Source organism: Ranitomeya imitator, chromosome 1 (genome assembly GCF_032444005.1).
Source record: "Ranitomeya imitator isolate aRanImi1 chromosome 1, aRanImi1.pri, whole genome shotgun sequence".
Lineage (NCBI taxonomy): Eukaryota > Metazoa > Chordata > Amphibia > Anura > Dendrobatidae > Ranitomeya > Ranitomeya imitator.
Genome location: NC_091282.1, coordinates 45,818,919 through 45,839,408, shown reverse-complemented (window position 1 = coordinate 45,839,408; position 20,490 = coordinate 45,818,919). Strand labels below are relative to the sequence as shown.

General features: G+C 42.9%; 1 protein-coding gene across 1 annotated transcript in view; it reads left to right on the top strand.

The window, feature by feature from the left end:
• The window catches only part of ST8SIA3 (ST8 alpha-N-acetyl-neuraminide alpha-2,8-sialyltransferase 3), a 30,763-nt gene that overhangs the window by 1,895 nt on the left and 8,378 nt on the right, over positions 1–20,490 (top strand). The window contains exons 2-3 of the mRNA XM_069746035.1: positions 12,881–13,003; positions 13,613–14,170. Coding sequence (XP_069602136.1) covers positions 12,881–13,003; positions 13,613–14,170 — 681 coding nt within the window. The remainder of the gene's footprint in view (positions 1–12,880; positions 13,004–13,612; positions 14,171–20,490) is intronic.

Sequence of the window (20,490 nt, the reverse complement as noted above, 5' to 3'; positions counted from 1 at the left end):
CAGGGTGGACGTAGCACAGTATGATGATTTGCAGCTTCAGTATAACACCTAATCACGGCTAATGTTCACGTGGTGTTATAGGCCTCTGCATAGGGCGTGCACCAGGTAAGGCGCCTAATGCACAAGGCAAGAAGATGAGGCCAAAAGAGTATCCGGGGAGGAAACCATCAGTAGAGGCCCCTGTGCGATAATATGTCTGTGCCAGAAGCTGGTTGCTGCTTTGGAGGTGGAAGTGGGCCCCCTTACCACTTGGGCCCCATGAGGCTGCTGCCCCATTAGTATGTTCTCCCGGACCATAAAATATGGAATATCTTACATCACAGGTGGGCAATTAATGTTTCCAAGGGGCCACAAGAGAGACTGTGACTGTTGTGGAGGCCAAACCAATCAGCCAAACTTTATTCTGCTCATGATTATTGTTTTATATCAATTTTTATCACTTAATCTTGAGCATCATTATGTCTGGTGAATCGCTGATACTGTTAATATATGTAAGGTGTTCTTTCCTGAAGCAGCTAATAAAAAGACATGTAATCAATTAATTTACTGATATTTATAAAAATTATAAAGCAGTAAATTATTCTGCTCCTGTTATTCAGCCTTTGTACCTTGGTCAACAGCTCGCAACACAATATGAAGCCCCTACAGTCCCCACTCACAGTATGATGTTCCCACACAGCCCCTCAAACAGTATGATATCCCCACACAGCCCCCATACATAGTGTGTCCCCACAAAGCCCCCTTACAAAGTATGATGTTCCCACAAAGTATGAAGTCCCCATAGAGCCCCTCACATAGTATGATATCCCCTCACAGCCCCCCCACATGGTATATCCCCATAAAGCCCCCCTACACATTGTGATGTTCCCAAAAGTATGAAGTCTCCATAGAGCCCCTCACATAGTATGATATCCCCTCACAACCCCCCACATAGTATATCCCCATAAAGCCCCCCTACACATTGTGATGTTCCCAAAAGTATGAAGTCCCCATAGAGGCCCTCACATAGTATGATATCCCCTCACAACCCCCCTACGTAGTATATCCCCATAAAGCCCCCCTACACATTGTGATGTTCCCAAAACTATGAAGTCCCCATAGAGGCCCTCACATAGTATGATATCCCCTCACAACCCCCCACATAGTATATCCCCACATTGTGATGTTCCCAAAAGTATGAAGTCCCCATAGAGGCCCTCACATAGTATGATATCCCCTCACAGCCCCCCACATAGTATATCCCCATAAAGCCCCCCTACACATTGTGATGTTCCCAAAAGTATGAAGTCCCCATAGAGGCCCTCACATAGTATGATATCCCCTCACAACCCCCCTACATAGTATATCCCCATAAAGCCCCCCTACACATTGTGATGTACCCAAAAGTATGAAGTCCCCATAGAGGCCCTCACATAGTATGATATCCCCTCACAACCCCCCACATAGTATATCCCCATAAAGCCCTCCTACACATTGTGATGTTCCCAAAAGTATGAAGTCCCCATAGAGGCCCTCACATAGTATGATATCCCCTCACAGCCCCCCACATAGTATATCCCCATAAAGCCCCCCTACACATTGTGATGTTCCTACAAAGTATGAAGTCCCCACAGAGCTCCTCACATAGTATGATATCCCCTCCAACCCCCCTACATAGTAAGACCCCACAAAGCCCCCTACACATTGTGATGTAACCACGAAGTATGAAGTCCGCACAGAGCCGCTAACATAGTATGATATCCCCTCCAACCCCCCTACATAGTAAGACCCCACAAAGCCCCCTACACATTGTGATGTAACCACAAAGTATGAAGTCCGCGGAGCCCCTAACATAGTATGATATCCCCTCAAAAAAAACCTATATAGTAAGACCCCACAAAGCCCCCTATACAATATGTCCACACAAAGACCCATACACATTATGTCCCCACAAAGTCTCCTTACACAGTATGAGAGTTCCCCTACATAGTGTGTCCCCACAAAGCCCCCCTAAACAAAATAATGTACCCAGAGCTTTGGCTGTCCAAGTACTTGGCCCGCACTGGAATACCCAAAGTGCCGCATGTGGCCCGCGGGCTACACTTTGCCCCAGTCTGCCATATATTGTTATCCACTATACTGACATATTATGCCATGCACATTTTACTGTAGCATTGGAGGCTATTGGTGATGCATATAGTCAGGGTCATCTGATCGATTATGCTAATAACACTCTGAGAAAACTCTGATCTTAAGGTACCTTCACACATAACGATTTCGTTAACGATATCGTTGCAACGTCACGCTTTTTGTGACGTAGCAACGATCCCGCTAACGATCTCGTTATGTGTGACAGCGACCAACGATCAGGCCCCTGCTGGGAGATTGTTGGTCGCTGGGGAATGATCAGGACCTTTTTTTGGTCGCTGATCACCCGCTGTCATCGCTGGATCGGCGTCACACACATGTGTTCACTTGTAACCAGGGTAAATATCGGGTTACTAAGTGCAGGGCCGCGCTTAGTAACCCGATATTTACCCTGGTTACCATTGTAAAAGTAAAAAAAAAACAGTACATACTCACATTCCAATGTCTGTCACGTCCCCCGGCGTCAGCTTCCCGAGTGCAGTCCAATGATTTACATGCACCCATAGACTTGAATGGGTGCGTGTGATCCGATTTGTGGAGCCACTCGCAGAATGCAGTGATTTGTTTCCTCATGCTGGATTGCAGATCTGCACTGCCCTATAGGATAACTCTGGTCCGAGGGCTGTCCGATAAAAATCCCAATGAATACGCTGGCGTGAGCAAGCCCTATCACTTTATGGTAGTGTGTCTTCAGTGCCATACATCCTCCTGCCTGATGTCTTAGGGGCCGAAGAGAACAATTGGGGGGACACCAGTTTCCAATAAGGAGTGCTGAGCACTTAATAACTGAGGGTTTGCTGCAATTGTATCCAGTTTAGGCAATGCTATGTGAGCTTAAACAGCACAAATCTGTCCTGACTATTTCTTACAATGTATCACTGGAATTTATCTGGAATCCAGACTTTGTAGCTACATTGCCCATGTTGAGGGAGGGTCTGAAGTGACCCTTCACGGTTGACTCAGTGATTTTCAAATTGATCCACAGAGCGTTGCCGGCAACTGAAAATGACCAGATGGAGACGTGTGTCTCTGTTTGGGGGGATCGAGCAGATCTCTAAGCCCCGTTTATCGTGTCGCACTTTTCATAATCTTAGAAGTTATACTTCAACCAATCAACATAAGAACACGCTCACAGTTCTTAACCTATAAGAATGCAGGAACAGCCTGTACGTCAAGGTCTTCGTAGAGCAATACAACCTCAGTCTCATGTCTTGTTCAGGTTAAAACCATCGAGGTCTCATAACAACTATGAACTTTTACCTAGTAACAAAATTCATCTCAAAACAGCAAGATGGAGTCGAAAAGCACAAAATGAAGCCTGCTTTAATTGTTCTGAGTTTAACCCTTCACACCCACACAGGATGCAATGCCAGTTAAAGGGAACCTGTCACCAAGTTTTCCCCATATATAGTACGGCCAGCACCTGTAAGCTCCCTGGTACAGCATTTTGGTCCCCAATCCCCTCTGCAAGGCTCAAAAAAGAGGTTTTATTATACTCACAGATGGCGCGGTCCAGCCCGATAGTTGTGTCTGGTCTTGATCCGGTGCCTCCTCTCTTCTTGCGATCGCCGTCCTCTTTCCCTGCTTCGTGTGGATCATGCGTTACACGTCATCCACACATTGTTCCCCAATCGTGCTCCTGCGCAGGTGCGCTTCTATCTGTACTGCAATGCGCAAGTGCAGCGAAATGGCAAAGAGCGCCAGCGCATGCGCACTACAATACCGTGAGAAGTGAGCAGTGCGCCTGCGCAGGAGCATGATGGCAGACACTGTGTGCATGACGTAGGACACATCATCCACATGAAGCAGGGCAATAATAAGAAGAGAGGAGTCACCGGATCAAGACCAGAGACGCCCATCGGACCGGACCGTGTCACCTGTGAGTATAACAAATGTTGTTTTTTTTGTGGCACTCTAGAATGCTGAATCAGAGGGCTGAAAGATGCGGCCGTACTCTACATGGGGAAAAGGTTCCCTTTAACTCTTCATGAAGACTTTCACATTCTAGATCCAAGTTCCTATTTACTGACAGCAAACAGAGATCTTAGAAATGGTGAGGAGCAGAAAGTTATATGAGAAAGTTGTGGTAAGTTTAAAAGACTTGTCCAGAAAAAAAATATTTTGTAAAAGGTTCAGATTAGTCTAAAATAATGAAAAAATAAAAATGAAATACTCACTTTACCAATCGCCCCCATCAATCTGGTTCTTCTGCTTCTCAGGTCGCCTGCTGGTGCCCACTTACAGATCCAAGTATTTCAATGCAGCAGTCACATGACCACGTAGTGGACAATAATACCGGGAAAAGGAAGTGGGGACCGGCAGGGGCCAGATCAGGGGGGGATTGGGCAGGTGACTGTGCTGGGGTTTTGTTTTTTTTCCTAAACTGAAATGCTGTCAAAATATATTTTTGTAAAATCATCTGTTTAAACTTAAATGAAACTACAAAAGCCCTTTAGTTGCAGATTGTAAGGACAGTAAGGCTTCCATTGTGGATTTTTCCGCTCTTATTCTGCAGAATTCTGCGTTTTACCTGTGGATTTACTGCGGATTTTGTACAGATTTTGTGAGGATTTCGCCTGCGTTTTTACACCTGTAGATTCCTATTAAGGAATAGGTATAAAACGCTGCGGAATCCGCTCAAAGAATTGACATGCTGCGGAAAATAAACCGCAGCATTTCTGTGCGGAATTTTCCGCAGCATGTGCACAGTGGATTTGGTTTTCCATAGCTTTACATGCTATTGTAAAACACATGGAAGAGCAGATCCGCAGCCAAATCCGCAACTTGCAAACCTTTAACACTTCACTACTTTTCCCCATGATACTGAAGCCTGGTTGGGCTTCATACCAGATGCAGAACTATGGTCGATATTTGCACTTGACTGCAGACCAGGAGGGCACCATGCATACGGTGAGGAGAACACGCCAAAATTGTGATGGGGCTGATGGACGGCTTAGGTAACACTTTCTGTCCAATGAGGGATGAGTAGCGTGGAAGATTGGAACAAGTACGGAAAGTATTTACAGGATGACCATAGCCACAAAACTGTCACTGTGAGCATAACTATGGCAGAACTATTTAAGTTATACTATGGTCATGACTATGAGACTGGCACTATGGCATTAATATGAGACCGGCACTATGGCATAACTATGAGACTAGCACTATGGCATTACTATCAGACTGGCACTATGGCGTGACTATGAGACTAGCACTATGGCATTACTATCAGACTGGCACTATGGCGTGACTATGAGACTAGCACTATCGTATTAATATGAGACTGGCACTATAACATAACTATGAGACTAATGCTATGAGACTGGCACTATGGCATTACTATCAAACTGGCACTATGGGATGACTATGAGACTGGCACTATGGCATTACTATCAAACTGGCACTATGGCATGACTATGAGACTGGCACTATGGCATAACTATGAGACTGGCACTATGGCATAACTATGAGACTGGCACTATGGCATTAATATGAGACTGGCACTATGGCATGACTGTGAGACTGGCACTATGGCATAACTATGAGACTGGCACTATGGCATGACTATGTGACTAATGCTGTAGTCATAACTATGAAACTGGCACTCTTTTGATGACTATGAGACTAATGCTATGAGACTGGCACTATGGCATAACTTTGAGACTGGCACTATGGCATAACTATAAGACTGGCACGATGGCATTAATATGAGACTGGCACTATAACATAACTATGAGATTTGCACTATGGCATAACCATGAGACTGGCGCTATGGATGTAAGCATAAAGCTGGCACTGTGGCCATTAATGGCATTATTTTGGGTCTGTCATTATGGCTATGATTATCGCACTGGCTGTGTGGCCATGACTGGGACCGATCCTGTGGCCATATCTATAAGATTGACCCTGGGGCCATTACTATGAGGCTAACACAATGCCCATGACGTTGAGACTGGCATTAGGGCTATAACTATACATCCTATAGTTTCCAGAATGGCACTATTGCCATGGCAATAAAATTGGTACTATAATAAATTTAAGGCTGGCGCTATCACCCTTCATATCTAACCCTATGGCTTTCAATGTAAGACTGGCCATGACCATTAGACTGGCACATTGGCATGTTTTTGAGATTGGCACTACGGTCACGTTATGGCAGTGGCATTATACCACTACGGTGGGTACATTCAGGGTATGAGCAGGACTTCTATGGAAGGTGTAACCAATCAGGAATCCCTTCCGACAATCCTTGGTACATCTTGCCCCTTGTGTCTGAGCCTCCATCTCCTGTTTGGTGCCGATACCTAAGACACAAACATTTCCGTATCCAACATTTTCATTTTCTGGGGGGTGTAAGCCATATTCCACGGTATTAGAAATGATGGCTCTATGGTTTTTGCTGCGTCAGGATGGCAGCATTTGCAGATCGGAGAGAGGCGCGGAGTGGATGTGTCCCAGGCCTGCAGCCTCCGCTCCCCCCTCCCCCGTTTCTCATTGTAGTCCTTTATAGAGAACACACTGTTATAATGCTTGTAATCTGACATTTGGCAGCAGCTGCTCCTGTTTAGATTAAATGCGAGCACTTACCAGCAGCGAGACTGCAATTCCACTCACATGGATCATATAAATCCTCTGGTTTGAGCAGATTAAGCTAAACAACTGGCGAGCCTCTGAGTAACACAAGCCATTGTGAGGGCACAGCTGGAGGGGAGCCATGCCATCCATGCCAGTGGTGCCACAACTGCAAGCCGTGCCACCAAATTATCATCAGCTTATCACAATGCCTTAGGTTATTACACCATTGAGATTGAGACTTCTACCGTAGAGGCTCAACCGTAGGTCATGCTGTAGTTTCCCTGCACCTGCTATAGAGGATATTTCACATTTCTCTACGTCCTTTTCTATCTATTTATTCTTAAATTAGCTGATTTATGACATCATCAAAGTTCAGCCCAGCTTTGATGTGGTGTGTGGTCATAAGCCAGCACAGAGGGGTTCAGAAAAACACAAAGGAGTTAGAAGAGTTGTCTACTACTAGGATAACACTTTCTTAAATACTATATTACCAAATGTAAATTAAAAAAACACATATACTCCCCTTCTGTATTGGGGCCAACCCAGCAATATTGGAGCTGGGTCTTCCCAGGCTCGAGTGGCATTGTTATACCACTTGAGCCATTGAGCCAGTTAACAGGAGGTGAGTATATACTTAAGAAGGTCTTGTCCTACTAGTGGACAACCCATTTAAGGCCCATTTAGACAAGCTGATAATGGGAGATGAGCACTCATTAGAAAACTCATCCGCCTATTATTTGCTCTTTTAAACACTGAGGCAAACAGTTTTTTGTCAGTAAGTCGATTATTCAGGTACGAAAACATTGTTATCGGCAATACATCGTCAGTTGAAAATAAGATATGTGTTGCTGATAAAATTATATTCTATGTGCACAGAACAATTGTATGAACATTCATTCTGAACATTTAGATTTCTGGTTAGCCTATTTAAACAGGTCAACAATGAACTACCGACCAACCTTTATATAGCCATTTAGCATTTATTTAAATGGGTGGTTCAGGACTATTTATTTATTTACTATGGACCTAAAACGCAGGTAGTTGATAACAGAGTCAAGCACCTGGCGCTGGCTCAGATCGGTCACCTACCGCTCCTGGGGGCAATTCAGCTGCTGCAAGTCAACAGAGCAGCTCTTCTTCTTCTAGGCTGCTCTGTCAACAGGGTGGGATTACCAACGTCATGCTGCTGATTGACAGCCAGCTCCCCGCAGTCAGCATGATGTCAGCAGTCACCCCTCCTTCAACAGATGAAAGCCGAAGAGAAGTCACTGTTCTCCCAATGTGATATCAGTGGAAGTTGCTGAATTGCCATGAGTGGTAGTCTGTGACCGATCTGTGCCGGCAGAGATCGGCGCTGGGCAAAACAGACAGGATGTTTTTAGCAACAACGTGCCCGTTAATTCTTAGGCCTGTAGTACAAATATTTAATAGTCCTTGTCATGGTTGGTGTGTTTATATGGGCCCTTACAAACCTGCAAGTTAGAGCTTGACAGATCCTTAGATAGCTTATTTTGCATCCAGCCAAGAAGCCTTAAAGAGTAATCGTCATTTGCATTTTTTTATTTCATAATCAATAGTCAACATGAAGACACAGTGGATTGCAAACATATTCACCATCTTGGCTTTTTACCTATTTTGTTGCATTAAAACCTGTCTTTAAATATTCTTGCTATCCATTTTGTGTGTGATGCATCAGCACTAAATAGTCTAAATATACACTGTAGACAAACATTAAATTTACATGATCAAATAGCTAAAAATTGGCATATGCATATGTATTCACTCCTTTTCCCATGAGGCCCCTAAAAAATTTTGGCGCAAGTGATTACCTTCCTAAGTCCCATGCTTAGTGACAGGACACCCCCTGTGTGCAATCTAAGAGTCAGATAGTCTTTCAGTAGATACACTTTACCATTTCTGAAAGGCGACAGAAGCTGCAACACCATTAGCAAGAGGCCCCACTAACCAAACACCTTGAAGACCAAGGACATCTCCAGGCAACACCATGAAAACCAAGGAGATCTCCAAACAAGTCAGGGACAAAGTTATTGAGAAGTACAAGTGAGGGTTGGGTTATAGAAAAAATCTCTCAATCTCTGATGATCTTCCCGGAGCACCATCAAATCCATTATCATCAAAGGGAAAGAACATGGTACCACAACAAGCCTGCCAAGAGAGGGCGGCCCACCAAAACTCTCAGCCTGGGCAAGGAGGTCAATAATTAGAGAGGCAGTACAAAGACCAAAGGTAGTCCTGAAGCAGCTGCAGAGTTCCCAAGCAGAGACTGGAGTATCTGTCTATACGACCACAATAAGCCATACACTCCATAGAGGTGGACTTTATGGAAGAGTGGGGAGAAAAAATAGCCTTTACTTACACACAAAAATTGTATGGCTTGTTTTGCATTTGCCAAAAGACATGTGGGAGACTCCCAAAATGTATGGAGGAACTTGCTGTGGTCAGATGAGACCAAGCTTGAGCTTTTTAGCCACTAATGTAACTGCTATGTCTGTCGCCAAATCAACAAAGCTCATCATCCCAAGAACACCATCCCCACAGTGAAACATGGTGGTGGCAGCATCATGTTGTTGGGATGTTTTCCACCAGCAGGGACAGGGAAAATGGTCTGAGTTGAGGGGAAGATGTATGGTGCGAAATACAGGGATATTCTTGAGCAAAACCTGTTTCAGGCTGTCAGTGAGTTGAGACTGAGACGGAGGTTCACCTTCCAGCAAGACAATGACACAAAAGCCTACTTTCAAAAGCAACAGTCAAGTGGGCTAAGGAGAAACGAGTAAATGTTTTGATGATGCCTTGTCAAAGCTCAGACTTTAATCCTTAATTGAGAATCTGTGGTCAGACTTGAAGATTGCTGTTTATCAGAGGAAACCATCTAAACTGAAGGAGTTGGAGCAGTTATGCCTTGATGAATTGGCAAAAATCCCAGTGGCAAGATGTGGAAAGCCCAGAGATTTATCCAAAGCATAATGCAGCTGTAATTGCCACCTACGGAGGCTCTACAAAGTACTGACTTTAGGGGGTGAATAGTTATGCACAGTGAAGGTTTCAGTTATTTTGTCCTATTTGTTGTTTGCTTCACAATAAAAAGAAAACCAAATGTTCACAGTTGTCGGCATGGTCTTTACATGAAGTGATGCAAACCCTCAAAAAAAAACATTGAACCTCCATCTTTGTAATATATCTTAACAGAGAAATCTGCTCCTTTCTCCTCCGGAGTCCTGAACTGATCTTATACTCTCAATTCCGGGATAAAATTTGTAAAATTTGTATCCAGTGACTAGATTTTCCCGTTGGTGGGATAGAAGATGACAGTTGGTGCTTATAAAGTTTTATGGAGATGCAGAGGAGCTACAAGCAGACCCTGATGTTCTGGTGCCAGTTTCATAGAACGAACTATCATCTCCTATCTCAGTAATGGGAAAGTCTGCATTCGCCGAAGACGCATTTTACCGGTGACTTGAGAATTTTAAGAATGAAAGATCATTTCAGGAGGAGAATGAGGCAGATCTCTGACAAAATATATTACAAAATTGCTTATTTCCATACTATTGATTTATGAAATAAAAATTAAAACGACGGTTACACTTTAAATGCCACATGGTAGACATTTTTGATGAACTGCAATTGCAAAAATTGGAATAATGGTGGTGGAGAGCGGCTTCCGAAGAGGGGCATGATTACTTTTGAAATTTGCCATTATAAATATATAATCCTCTAGGGTAATTTAGCAAGTAGGAATATAGTCAGTGGTGGACATAACACGGGACCCCGGGCAAAGACCTCCCAGCCGTTATTGGGAGAGTCATCGTTACAGAGCTCCTCCAGGGCCGGATCATGGCTTTCTCTTCTGGATGAAACACTTTGTGCTGATTCTAGAACATGTGCACACCCTCATGCCTGGTCTATTAAAGGGCCAGTGCACACCCTGATTCCTCTTACTTAACCCGGTACCATGATTCTCCAGGACAGTATAATTATGGCAATTCCAAACTTGTATAGTTTTTTTTAAAATATATTTTAATAGTGAAAAAAAAAATCAGAAATTTAACAAAATTAAGTTTATGTCGCCATTTTCAGAGACCCCTAACTTTTTTTTATTTTTCCGTCGATGGAGCTGTGTGAGGGCTTTTTTTTTTCCCGCTAAGCTGATGTTGGTATTCACACCACATATTGATCACTTTTTATTTCATTTTTTTTTATAAACTGGGGTGACTGAAAACTGCAAATCTGGCATTTAGTTTTTGGGTGTTTTTTGGCATTCAACATATGTTTTAAATAATTTTACCATTTTATACACTCGAATTTTATGGACGTGTTGATGCCAAAAATATTTACTATTATTGTTTTTAGAATAATATTTTTTTTTATTTCTTTATTTTAAAATGTGGAAAAGAGATGTGATTTCAACATTCATATTTTTTTAATAATCTGGAAAACTTTTTAAATTTTTTTACTTTATTTGGTAAATCCTGCGATTGTTTGATTGCTATATTATATACTGCAATAGCGCAGTATTGAAGGCTATAGCATATATTACAATGTCCTATGAACCTCAGCCTGTGGCTGAACTTCATAGAGGTACCAAGATTGCGGCAATGGTAGCCTTCATCAAGTACTTGGCTGACCTTGTGGTGGGCACCGATCAGCAAACAATGGTCGGGCCATTTTCCACCATTCCTGACTGGTAACATTTTAGGGGTTTATCGTACATTAACAGCTCTAAAAAAAAGATTATGTTCGAATATTCAAATAATATTTCCTTTTGTATTACCTCGATACATGTGGCTTAATTGTTTTGTCATTTTTATATTCCTTTTTTTTTATAATGAGCTAAAATAAAATGTAAAGAAAAGTAGGAAATACGTGTCTTATTTTTCTCTTCTTTTACTTTTTTATTGCAACCACAAAAGATCACTAAAAGCATTTTACATTGCGTTCCCCTTTCTGTATAAACTATTTTTATAAATTGGACATTTTTTTTCACGGAGTCAAGGCTAGGAACAGTGATTCAAATTTTCAGTGTTTTTCTTTTTTTTTATTTAGTTTTGTTTTATTTGTTCTTTTATATTTTATTTGTACTTTATTTTTTTTATTTCACACACAATCCCCCCTGGGATGAGGTATTAAAACAACTTTGGACAGAGGGGTAGGTAGGGGGGATTTTTACATATTAATACATACTTTTATTACTGATTTCCCATGTAACTGGGGTTGATGTAATAGCCCCAGTTACAGGGGAAATGTATCCTCCTGGCTGCATGGCAGCACTGAATTTGTCTCATTGGACTCAGCATCTAATGTTTCCTGTCGGTTCTTACTAATCTGTCCGTTAGGTACTGCATAAGAACTGTAGAGTAGGTTTGTTTGTAATCCGAATTTCTATGTAGGTTGAAACAGGGCCAGGAAAGAACAAACTCTCACTTCACTTCTCGCCGCCTGCCTTCAGGTCCTCTTCTTTCAGTCATTGTGTGCCACATCCCTGACCCCTTCATTATAGGTCAAGACTGCCGACAGCACGTAAACGTGACCTGATGATGGACCGTGTCAGGACTCGAACCGGCAACATTTTGAGTACATAAACTAGTATTCCAATGTTGGTGTAGACTGTAGCAGGCATATGCAACAATCTGGTAGTTCATTCATAGGCGCGGCGGTTCTTGCAGACTCTTCAGAACTATATCTTCCTTTTTTGCATGGTCACTATTTTCTTACGTCAATGGAGAAGACACTTTGGGCCTCACAGCAGTTACAGGTCTACATAAGGGGGTGATATATAATGCTAAATTATAAAACCAGCACAGATTATTGATTCCAGCATCACTTCCAAGTGTGAAACAACAAAGGGTGCAGAGGTAGAAGTTGCATCTAGATCCAGGACATGAGAGATTCCCAATGACCCTCTAGCATATAAAGACACCAGTGACTAAAATGACACAGAATAGTTGGGGACCTGTTAAACATTCGGCCGTGGTACGCAAGAGCCTTAAGTTGAGTCTCTTGATCTCTTTGATACTCTTGTACGTGTGATAAGAGTTGTCATGGCTGCCACGTTTTATGGAAACCAAGAAGAGTGAATGACTAGGACAATCCAAGAACATTTGATTTATAAAAGGGTTGTTTTACATCAAGTAATGATAATTTTGTTTTGTACTGCTAGGTCCCAGTTTGCGATGAAGTTTTTGGACCCGTCATTTGTTCCAATAACAAATTCTTTGACGCAAGAACTACAAGAAAAACCAGCCAAGTGGGTGTTCAACCGGACAGCATTCGCTCGCCAGAGGTAAGTTCGGGAATTAGACGACAACCAATCAAGACCACTGTTCCTAATTACATAATGCCACATTTTCCTATTAGTGGTCAACATATATAACATGAAAACATGGTGGGGTTCAAATCATGGTGTCTGGTCTGGAGTCTAAACTCTAAGTTCTGGATCTGTGTCTGATTTGTGGGATCTGATCTTGGGTCTAAATTATTCAATGTGGTATGGGGGTTTCTGATCTGAATGAAGTCTGAATTTTGGAGTCAGGTTTGGGGTCTAATTTCTGAAGTCTAGAAACGTTTGAGGGGTCTGGTCTTGATTATGCTGGCTTCATATATGATCTTCACCATAATGGCCTTAACGTAAGGGTACTTTACTAAGAATATTCGTAAGAAAAATGATAAATGTCAAACCATTTTAGAAGCAGTGAGAACAAAGTCTCAAATATTGACAACTGTAATTGATCATTGGTGGTTGGTGAGACCAGACGGGACCAGTCAATCAGCATTCCAGCTTTGGTCCAAGGGTTATGTTGAGACACATAAGTAAGTCCTGATATTTTATGAAATACTAGGGAAAATTATGTTTAGTTTTCTTAATTTTGTTTTTTTCTTTTTGTTTTCTAAGGAGAGAAATTCTGCAGAATGTGGACGTCATCAGAAATTTTTCTCTGACCAAGAACAGCGTACGAACTGGTCAGCTGATGCATTACGACTACTCCAGTCATAAATACGTATTTTCTATAAGCAATAACTTCCGATCGCTTCTTCCAGACGTGTCGCCCATTCTCAACAAACATTATAACATTTGTGCCGTGATAGGAAACAGTGGTATCCTCACGGAAAGTCAGTGTGGGGCGGAAATAGACAGCGCCGATTTTGTCTTTCGTTGCAACTTTGCTCCGACTGAGGCTTTTCATAAAGATGTGGGGAGGAAAACTAACCTGACTACGTTCAACCCCAGCATCCTGGAAAAATATTACAACAACTTATTGACCATTCAAGATCGGAACAATTTTTTCTTACATTTGAAAAAGCTGGATGGGGCCATATTGTGGATTCCGGCATTTTTCTTTCATACTTCGGCAACAGTCACCAGAACACTGGTGGACTTTTTTGTTGAACATCGGGAACAGCTTAAAGTCCAGTTGGCTTGGCCTGGAAATATCATGCAGCATGTCAACAGGTAAGAGACTGTCTGAATTCTAGTCCTTTATTATAGGGACCAGTGATCCTATCAAAGGCCAGTTCTTAAAATGCCATAAAAACGTAATTAATGAGAGTCCGACTGCTGGGACCTCCACTCATCGAGAGGACGATGGGTCCCAGTTCTTAGCGTAGGGTTGGTCAAGCATGCATTGCATGAAAACAATTGCTCAATAGATTGGACCAGTGATTGGGTAGGCTTCTTATTTTAATAATTTTCCCAAAAATATATTCTATCTTTTTTTTCTCCCTCTTCCTCTTACTAGCTGTAATAATACTATAATACACATCATCAAAAAAGTTCTTGCACAAAGTGTAAACATTTTTTTAAAATATTTTTGTATGTCATACTAAAATTATCCCACCAGATGCTAAGGAAATTTTTTCTACCTGTGTCCAGAGCATTTAAAAAATTTCACTCTGAAGATTGCGGTTTTAACTATAGGAGACACTTTCTGTTTTCTGTAGCTCAGTTGTTGTTGGCTTTGCTGTTTAGACTGGGGCTGAATGAGCGGAGTCATCCCATTATCATTAGTGATAGGAAGATATAGTGACATCTCTATTGTACTTTGCTGAAGGCATTTGTAAATAGGGGACTGTTATAATCTGTAGCAGTTTGCTGTCAATTGAATCCCATTCATGTCAGCTGCCATAAAAAAAACACACAAACTGCTGTATTGTCTATACAGACTCTACAGAAATAAAGTCCATCCAATATGGCTACCCCAGGGATTTTTAAAAAGAAAACACAAAAAGTGTACTTACAATGTAAACATAATAAACACATTATTTCTCTTTTATAGACTTGTATGTTTTTAATGACAATAGGCAAATACAAGACTAGTCCGGTACGCTTCTTCGCGCAACTCTGCAGTTGATTTACAGGTTTATTTCACGCGTTTACATAGCGAGACACTAGTTAATCATCTGGAGCTGCACTTCAAGCTATTTTCTCTGAAACACCAGAATGTTTCAAAGAAAGATGTACCTGACTACAATCATGTAGCCAAGCTCTGATTCATGCTGCCCATTGTTGGGCAGCATTAATAAAGTGACAGGTTCCCTTTAAAGGGAAAAAGGTAACCTGTCACCCCCCGCAGGCGTTTGTAACTAAAAGAGCCACCTTGTGCAGCCCTAATGCTGCATTCTGACAAGGTGGCTCTTTTAGTTCTGGTCCCTGCCAATGCTGCAATAATCGCTTTTATAATGGGCCCCTCATACCTTGAAATTGCCAGGGGGGCAGGCCTTTCCCCCCTAACACAGACGCACCACAGCCGTCACGCAGGGCCTCCGCGCGCCGGGCGCCGCCTCCTCTTCCTTCATTAGTGGCCCCAACGCCTGCGCTGTAAGGTTTTTTGTCGGGCATGCGCAGTTGCGCTGCCCTTCGAACTTACAGCGCAGGCGTCGGGGACGCTAATGAAGGTAGAGGAGGCAGCGCCCGGCGCAGGGAGGCCCTGAGTGCCGGCTGTGGTGTGTCTGTGTTAGGGGGGAAAGACCTGCCTCCTGGCGATTTCAAGGTATAAGGGGCACATTATAAAAGCGATTATTGCAGCGTTGGTAGGGACCAGAACTAAAAGAGCCACCTTGTCAGAATGCAGCATTAGGGCTGCGCAAGATGGCTCTTTTAGTTACAATTGCCTGGGAGGGGGGTGACAGGTTCCTTTCAAGTTAATAAAAATGCATTAACTTTCAGTCTGTGATCTTCATTCTTTCAAAAATGTTCATAATGCATTTTGCAGCCTAATCCAAGTTCCAGATTTTTTACTGTTAGTGATGTCTCTCCCAGTAATATAGGCTAGATGTGCGGTCTGGGTGTCTCTCCCAGTAATATAGGCTGGATGTGCGGTCTGGGTGTCTCTCCCAGTAACATAGGCTGGATATGAGATCTGTGTGTCTCTCCTAGTAATATAGGCTGGATGTGAGGTCTGGGTGTCTCTCCCAGTAATATAGGCTGGATGTGAGGTCTGTGTGTCTCTCCCAGTAATATAGGCTGGATGTGAGGTCTGTGTGTCTCTCTCGCAATAATATAGGCTGGATGTGAGGTCTGAGTGTCACTCTCAGTAATATAGGCTGGATGTGAGGTCTGTGTCTCTCCCAGTAATATAGGCTGGATGTGAGCTCTGTGTGTCTCTCCCAGTAATATAGGCTGGATGTAAGCTCTGGGTATCTCCCCCAGTAATATAGGCTGGATGTGAGCTCTGTGTGCCTCTCCCAGTAATATAGGCTGGATGTGAGGTCTGTGTGTCTCTCCCAGTAATATAGGCTGGATGTGAGGTATGTGTGTCTCTCTCAGTAATATAGGCTGGATGTGAGGTATGTGTGTCTCTCTCAGTAATATAGGCTGGATGTGAGGTCTGTGTCTCTCCCAGTAATATAATCAAACAAATAGGGCAGCACACTGCAGCGCCAAAACATGCAAACTTGAAAACACGAAATTTTTTTAAACTGCATTACTGCACTAGAAATATGAAAAATGAGAGCTTTTAGCGCATAAAAATGGCCAATTTTATGTGTACCTCGTAGCCACGTTACGGCATCTCTCTTATACGAGGTCCTACTCTAAACCTACCTCTCTGAGAATAAACGTCTCCATCTGAATGGGTACATGTGAAACCTCTCCTTGGACTCAAATTCTCTCTTACTGTGGAGGGGTATTGGACCTACTATAATTAAAACACCTGAAGCTAGGAGGCAGGGAGTGCACGATCAGAAGGCTAGAGAATACATTTCAAAAAACCTGATCTGCACATCCAAACATAGACACAGTGTGAACAGGTGCTGAACCCAGAGTCGCCAACTCGTATATAATCAAACAAATAGGGCAGCACACTGCAGCGCCAAAACATGCAAACTTGAAAACACGAAATTTTTTTAAACTGCATTACTGCACTAGAAATATGAAAAATGAGAGCTTTTAGCGCATAAAAATGGCCAATTTTATGTGTACCTCGTAGCCACGTTACGGCATCTCTCTTATACGAGGTCCTAATCTAAACCTACCTCTCTGAGAATAAACGTCTCCATCTGAATGGGTACATGTGAAACCTCTCCTTGGACTCAAATTCTCTCTTACTGTGGAGGGGTATTGGACCTACTATAATTAAAACACCTGAAGCTAGGAGGCAGGGAGTGCACGATCAGAAGGCTAGAGAATACATTTCAAAAAACCTGATCTGCACATCCAAACATAGACACAGTGTGAACAGGTGCTGAACCCAGAGTCGCCAACTCGTATATAATCAAACAAATAGGGCAGCACACTGCAGCGCCAAAACATGCAAACTTGAAAACACGAAATTTTTTTAAACTGCATTACTGCACTAGAAATATGAAAAATGAGAGCTTTTAGCGCATAAAAATGGCCAATTTTATGTGTACCTCGTAGCCACGTTACGGCATCTCTCTTATACGAGGTCCTACTCTAAACCTACCTCTCTGAGAATAAACGTCTCCATCTGAATGGGTACATGTGAAACCTCTCCTTGGACTCAAATTCTCTCTTACTGTGGAGGGGTATTGGACCTACTATAATTAAAACACCTGAAGCTAGGAGGCAGGGAGTGCACGATCAGAAGGCTAGAGAATACATTTCAAAAAACCTGATCTGCACATCCAAACATAGACACAGTGTGAACAGGTGCTGAACCCAGAGTCGCCAACTCGTATATAATCAAACAAATAGGGCAGCACACTGCAGCGCCAAAACATGCAAACTTGAAAACACGAAATTTTTTTAAACTGCATTACTGCACTAGAAATATAAGAAATGAGAGTTTTTAGCGCATAAAAATGGCCAATTTTATGTGTACCTCGTAGCCACGTTACGGCATCTCTCTTATACGAGGTCCTACTCTAAACCTACCTCTCTGAGAATAAACGTCTCCATCTGAATGGGTACATGTGAAACCTCTCCTTGGACTCAAATTCTCTCTTACTGTGGAGGGGTATTGGACCTACTATAATCAAAACACCTGAAGCTAGGAGGCAGGGAGTGCACGATCAGAAGGCTAGAGAATACATTTCAAAAACCTGATCTGCACATCCAAACATAGACACAGTGTGAACAGGTGCTGAACCCAGAGTCGCCAACTCGTATATAATCAAACAAATAACATTTTTATGCGCTAAAAGCTCTCATTTTTCATATTTCTAGTGCAGTAATGCAGTTTAAAAAAATTTCGTGTTTTCAAGTTTGCATGTTTTGGCACTGCAGTGTGCTGCCCTATTTGTTTGATTATTATTTGTTTGCCTCCTAGCTTCAGGTGTTTTAATTATAGTAGGTCCAATACCCCTCCACAGTAAGAGAGAATTTGAGTCCAAGGAGAGGTTTCACATGTACCCATTCAGATGGAGACGTTTATTCTCAGAGAGGTAGGTTTAGAGTAGGACCTCGTATAAGAGAGATGCCGTAACGTGGCTACGAGGTACACATAAAATTGGCCATTTTTATGCGCTAAAAGCTCTCATTTTTCATATTTCTAGTGCAGTAATGCAGTTTAAAAAAATTTCGTGTTTTCAAGTTTGCATGTTTTGGCGCTGCAGTGTGCTGCCCTATTTGTTTGATTATATACGAGTTGGCGACTCTGGGTTCAGCACCTGTTCACACTGTGTCTATGTTTGGATGTGCAGATCAGGTTTTTTGAAATGTATTCTCCCAGTAATATAGGCTGGATGTGAGCTCTGTGTGTCTCTCCTAGTAATATAGGCTGGATGAGAGGTCTGTGTGTCTCTCCCAGTAATATAGGCTGGATGTGAGGTATGTGTGTCTCTCCTAGTGATATAGGCTGGATGAGAGGTCTGTGTATCTCTCCCAGTAATATAGGCTGGATGTGAGCTCTGGGTGTCTCTCCCAGTAATATAGGCTGGATTTTAGCTGTGTGTCTCTCCTAGTAATATAGGCTGGATGTCAGGTCTGTGTGTCTCTCCCAGTAATATAGGCTGGATTTTAGCTGTGTGTGTCTCTCCTAGTAATATAAGCTGGATGTGAGCTCTGTGTGTCTCTCCCAGTAATATAGGCTGGATGTGAGCTCTGTGTGTCTCTCCCAGTAATATAGGCTGGATGTGAGCTCTGTGTGTCTCTCCCAGTAATATAGGCTGGATGTGAGCTCTGTGTGTCTCTCCCAGTAATATAGGCTGGATGTGAGCTCTGTGTGTCTCTCCCAGTAATATAGGCTGGATGTGAGGTCTGTGTGTCTCTCCCAGTAATATAGGCTGGATGTGAGGTCAGTGTGTCTCTCCCAGTAATACAGGCTGGATGTGAGGCCTGGGTGTCTCTCCCAGTAATACAGACTGGATGTGAGGTCTGTGTGTCTCTCCCAGTAATATAGGCTGGATGTGAGGTCTGGGTGTCTCTCCCAGTAATATAGGCTGGGTGTGAGCTCTGTGTGTCTCTCCCAGTAATATAGGCTGGATGTGAGCTCTGTGTGTCTCTCCCAGTAATATAGGCTGGATGTGAGCTCTGTGTCTCTCTCCCAGTAATATAGGCTGGATGTGAGGTCTGTGTGTCTCTCCCAGTAATATAGGCTGGATGTGAGGTCAGTGTGTCTCTCCCAGTAATACAGGCTGGATGTGAGGCCTGGGTGTCTCTCCCAGTAATACAGACTGGATGTGAGGTCTGTGTGTCTCTCCCAGTAATATAGGCTGGATGTGAGGTCTGGGTGTCTCTCCCAGTAATATAGGCTGGGTGTGAGCTCTGTGTGTCTCTCCCAGTAATATAGGCTGGATGTGAGCTCTGTGTGTCTCTCCCAGTAATATAGGCTGGATGTGAGCTCTGTGTCTCTCTCCCAGTAATATAGGCTGGATGTGAGCTCTGTGTGTTTCTCCCAGTAATATAGGCTGGATGTGAGATCTGTGTGTCTCTCCCAGTAATATAGGCTGGATGTGAGCTCTGTGTGTCTCTCCCAGTAATATAGGCTGGATGTGAGCTCTGTGTCTCTCTCCCAGTAATATAGGCTGGATGTGAGCTCTGTGTGTTTCTCCCAGTAATATAGGCTGGATGTGAGGTCTGTGTGTCTCTCCCAGTAATATAGGCTGGATGTGAGCTCTGTGTCTCTCTCCTAGTATTACAGCCTGGATGTGAGGTCTGTGTCCCTTCCAGTAACTAGATGCAAAATCGAAGTATCTGTTCCAGTAATGTAGACTTGATCTGAGATTTGTATGTCTCTCCCAGCACTATAGGTTGGATGTGAGCACTGTGTGTCCCTCCAAATAAATCAGACTGGATGTGAGCTCTTTGTATCTTGCCCAGTATAATAGGCTGGATATTAGGTCAAGGTATATCCAGGTTACTGCGTCTTTATT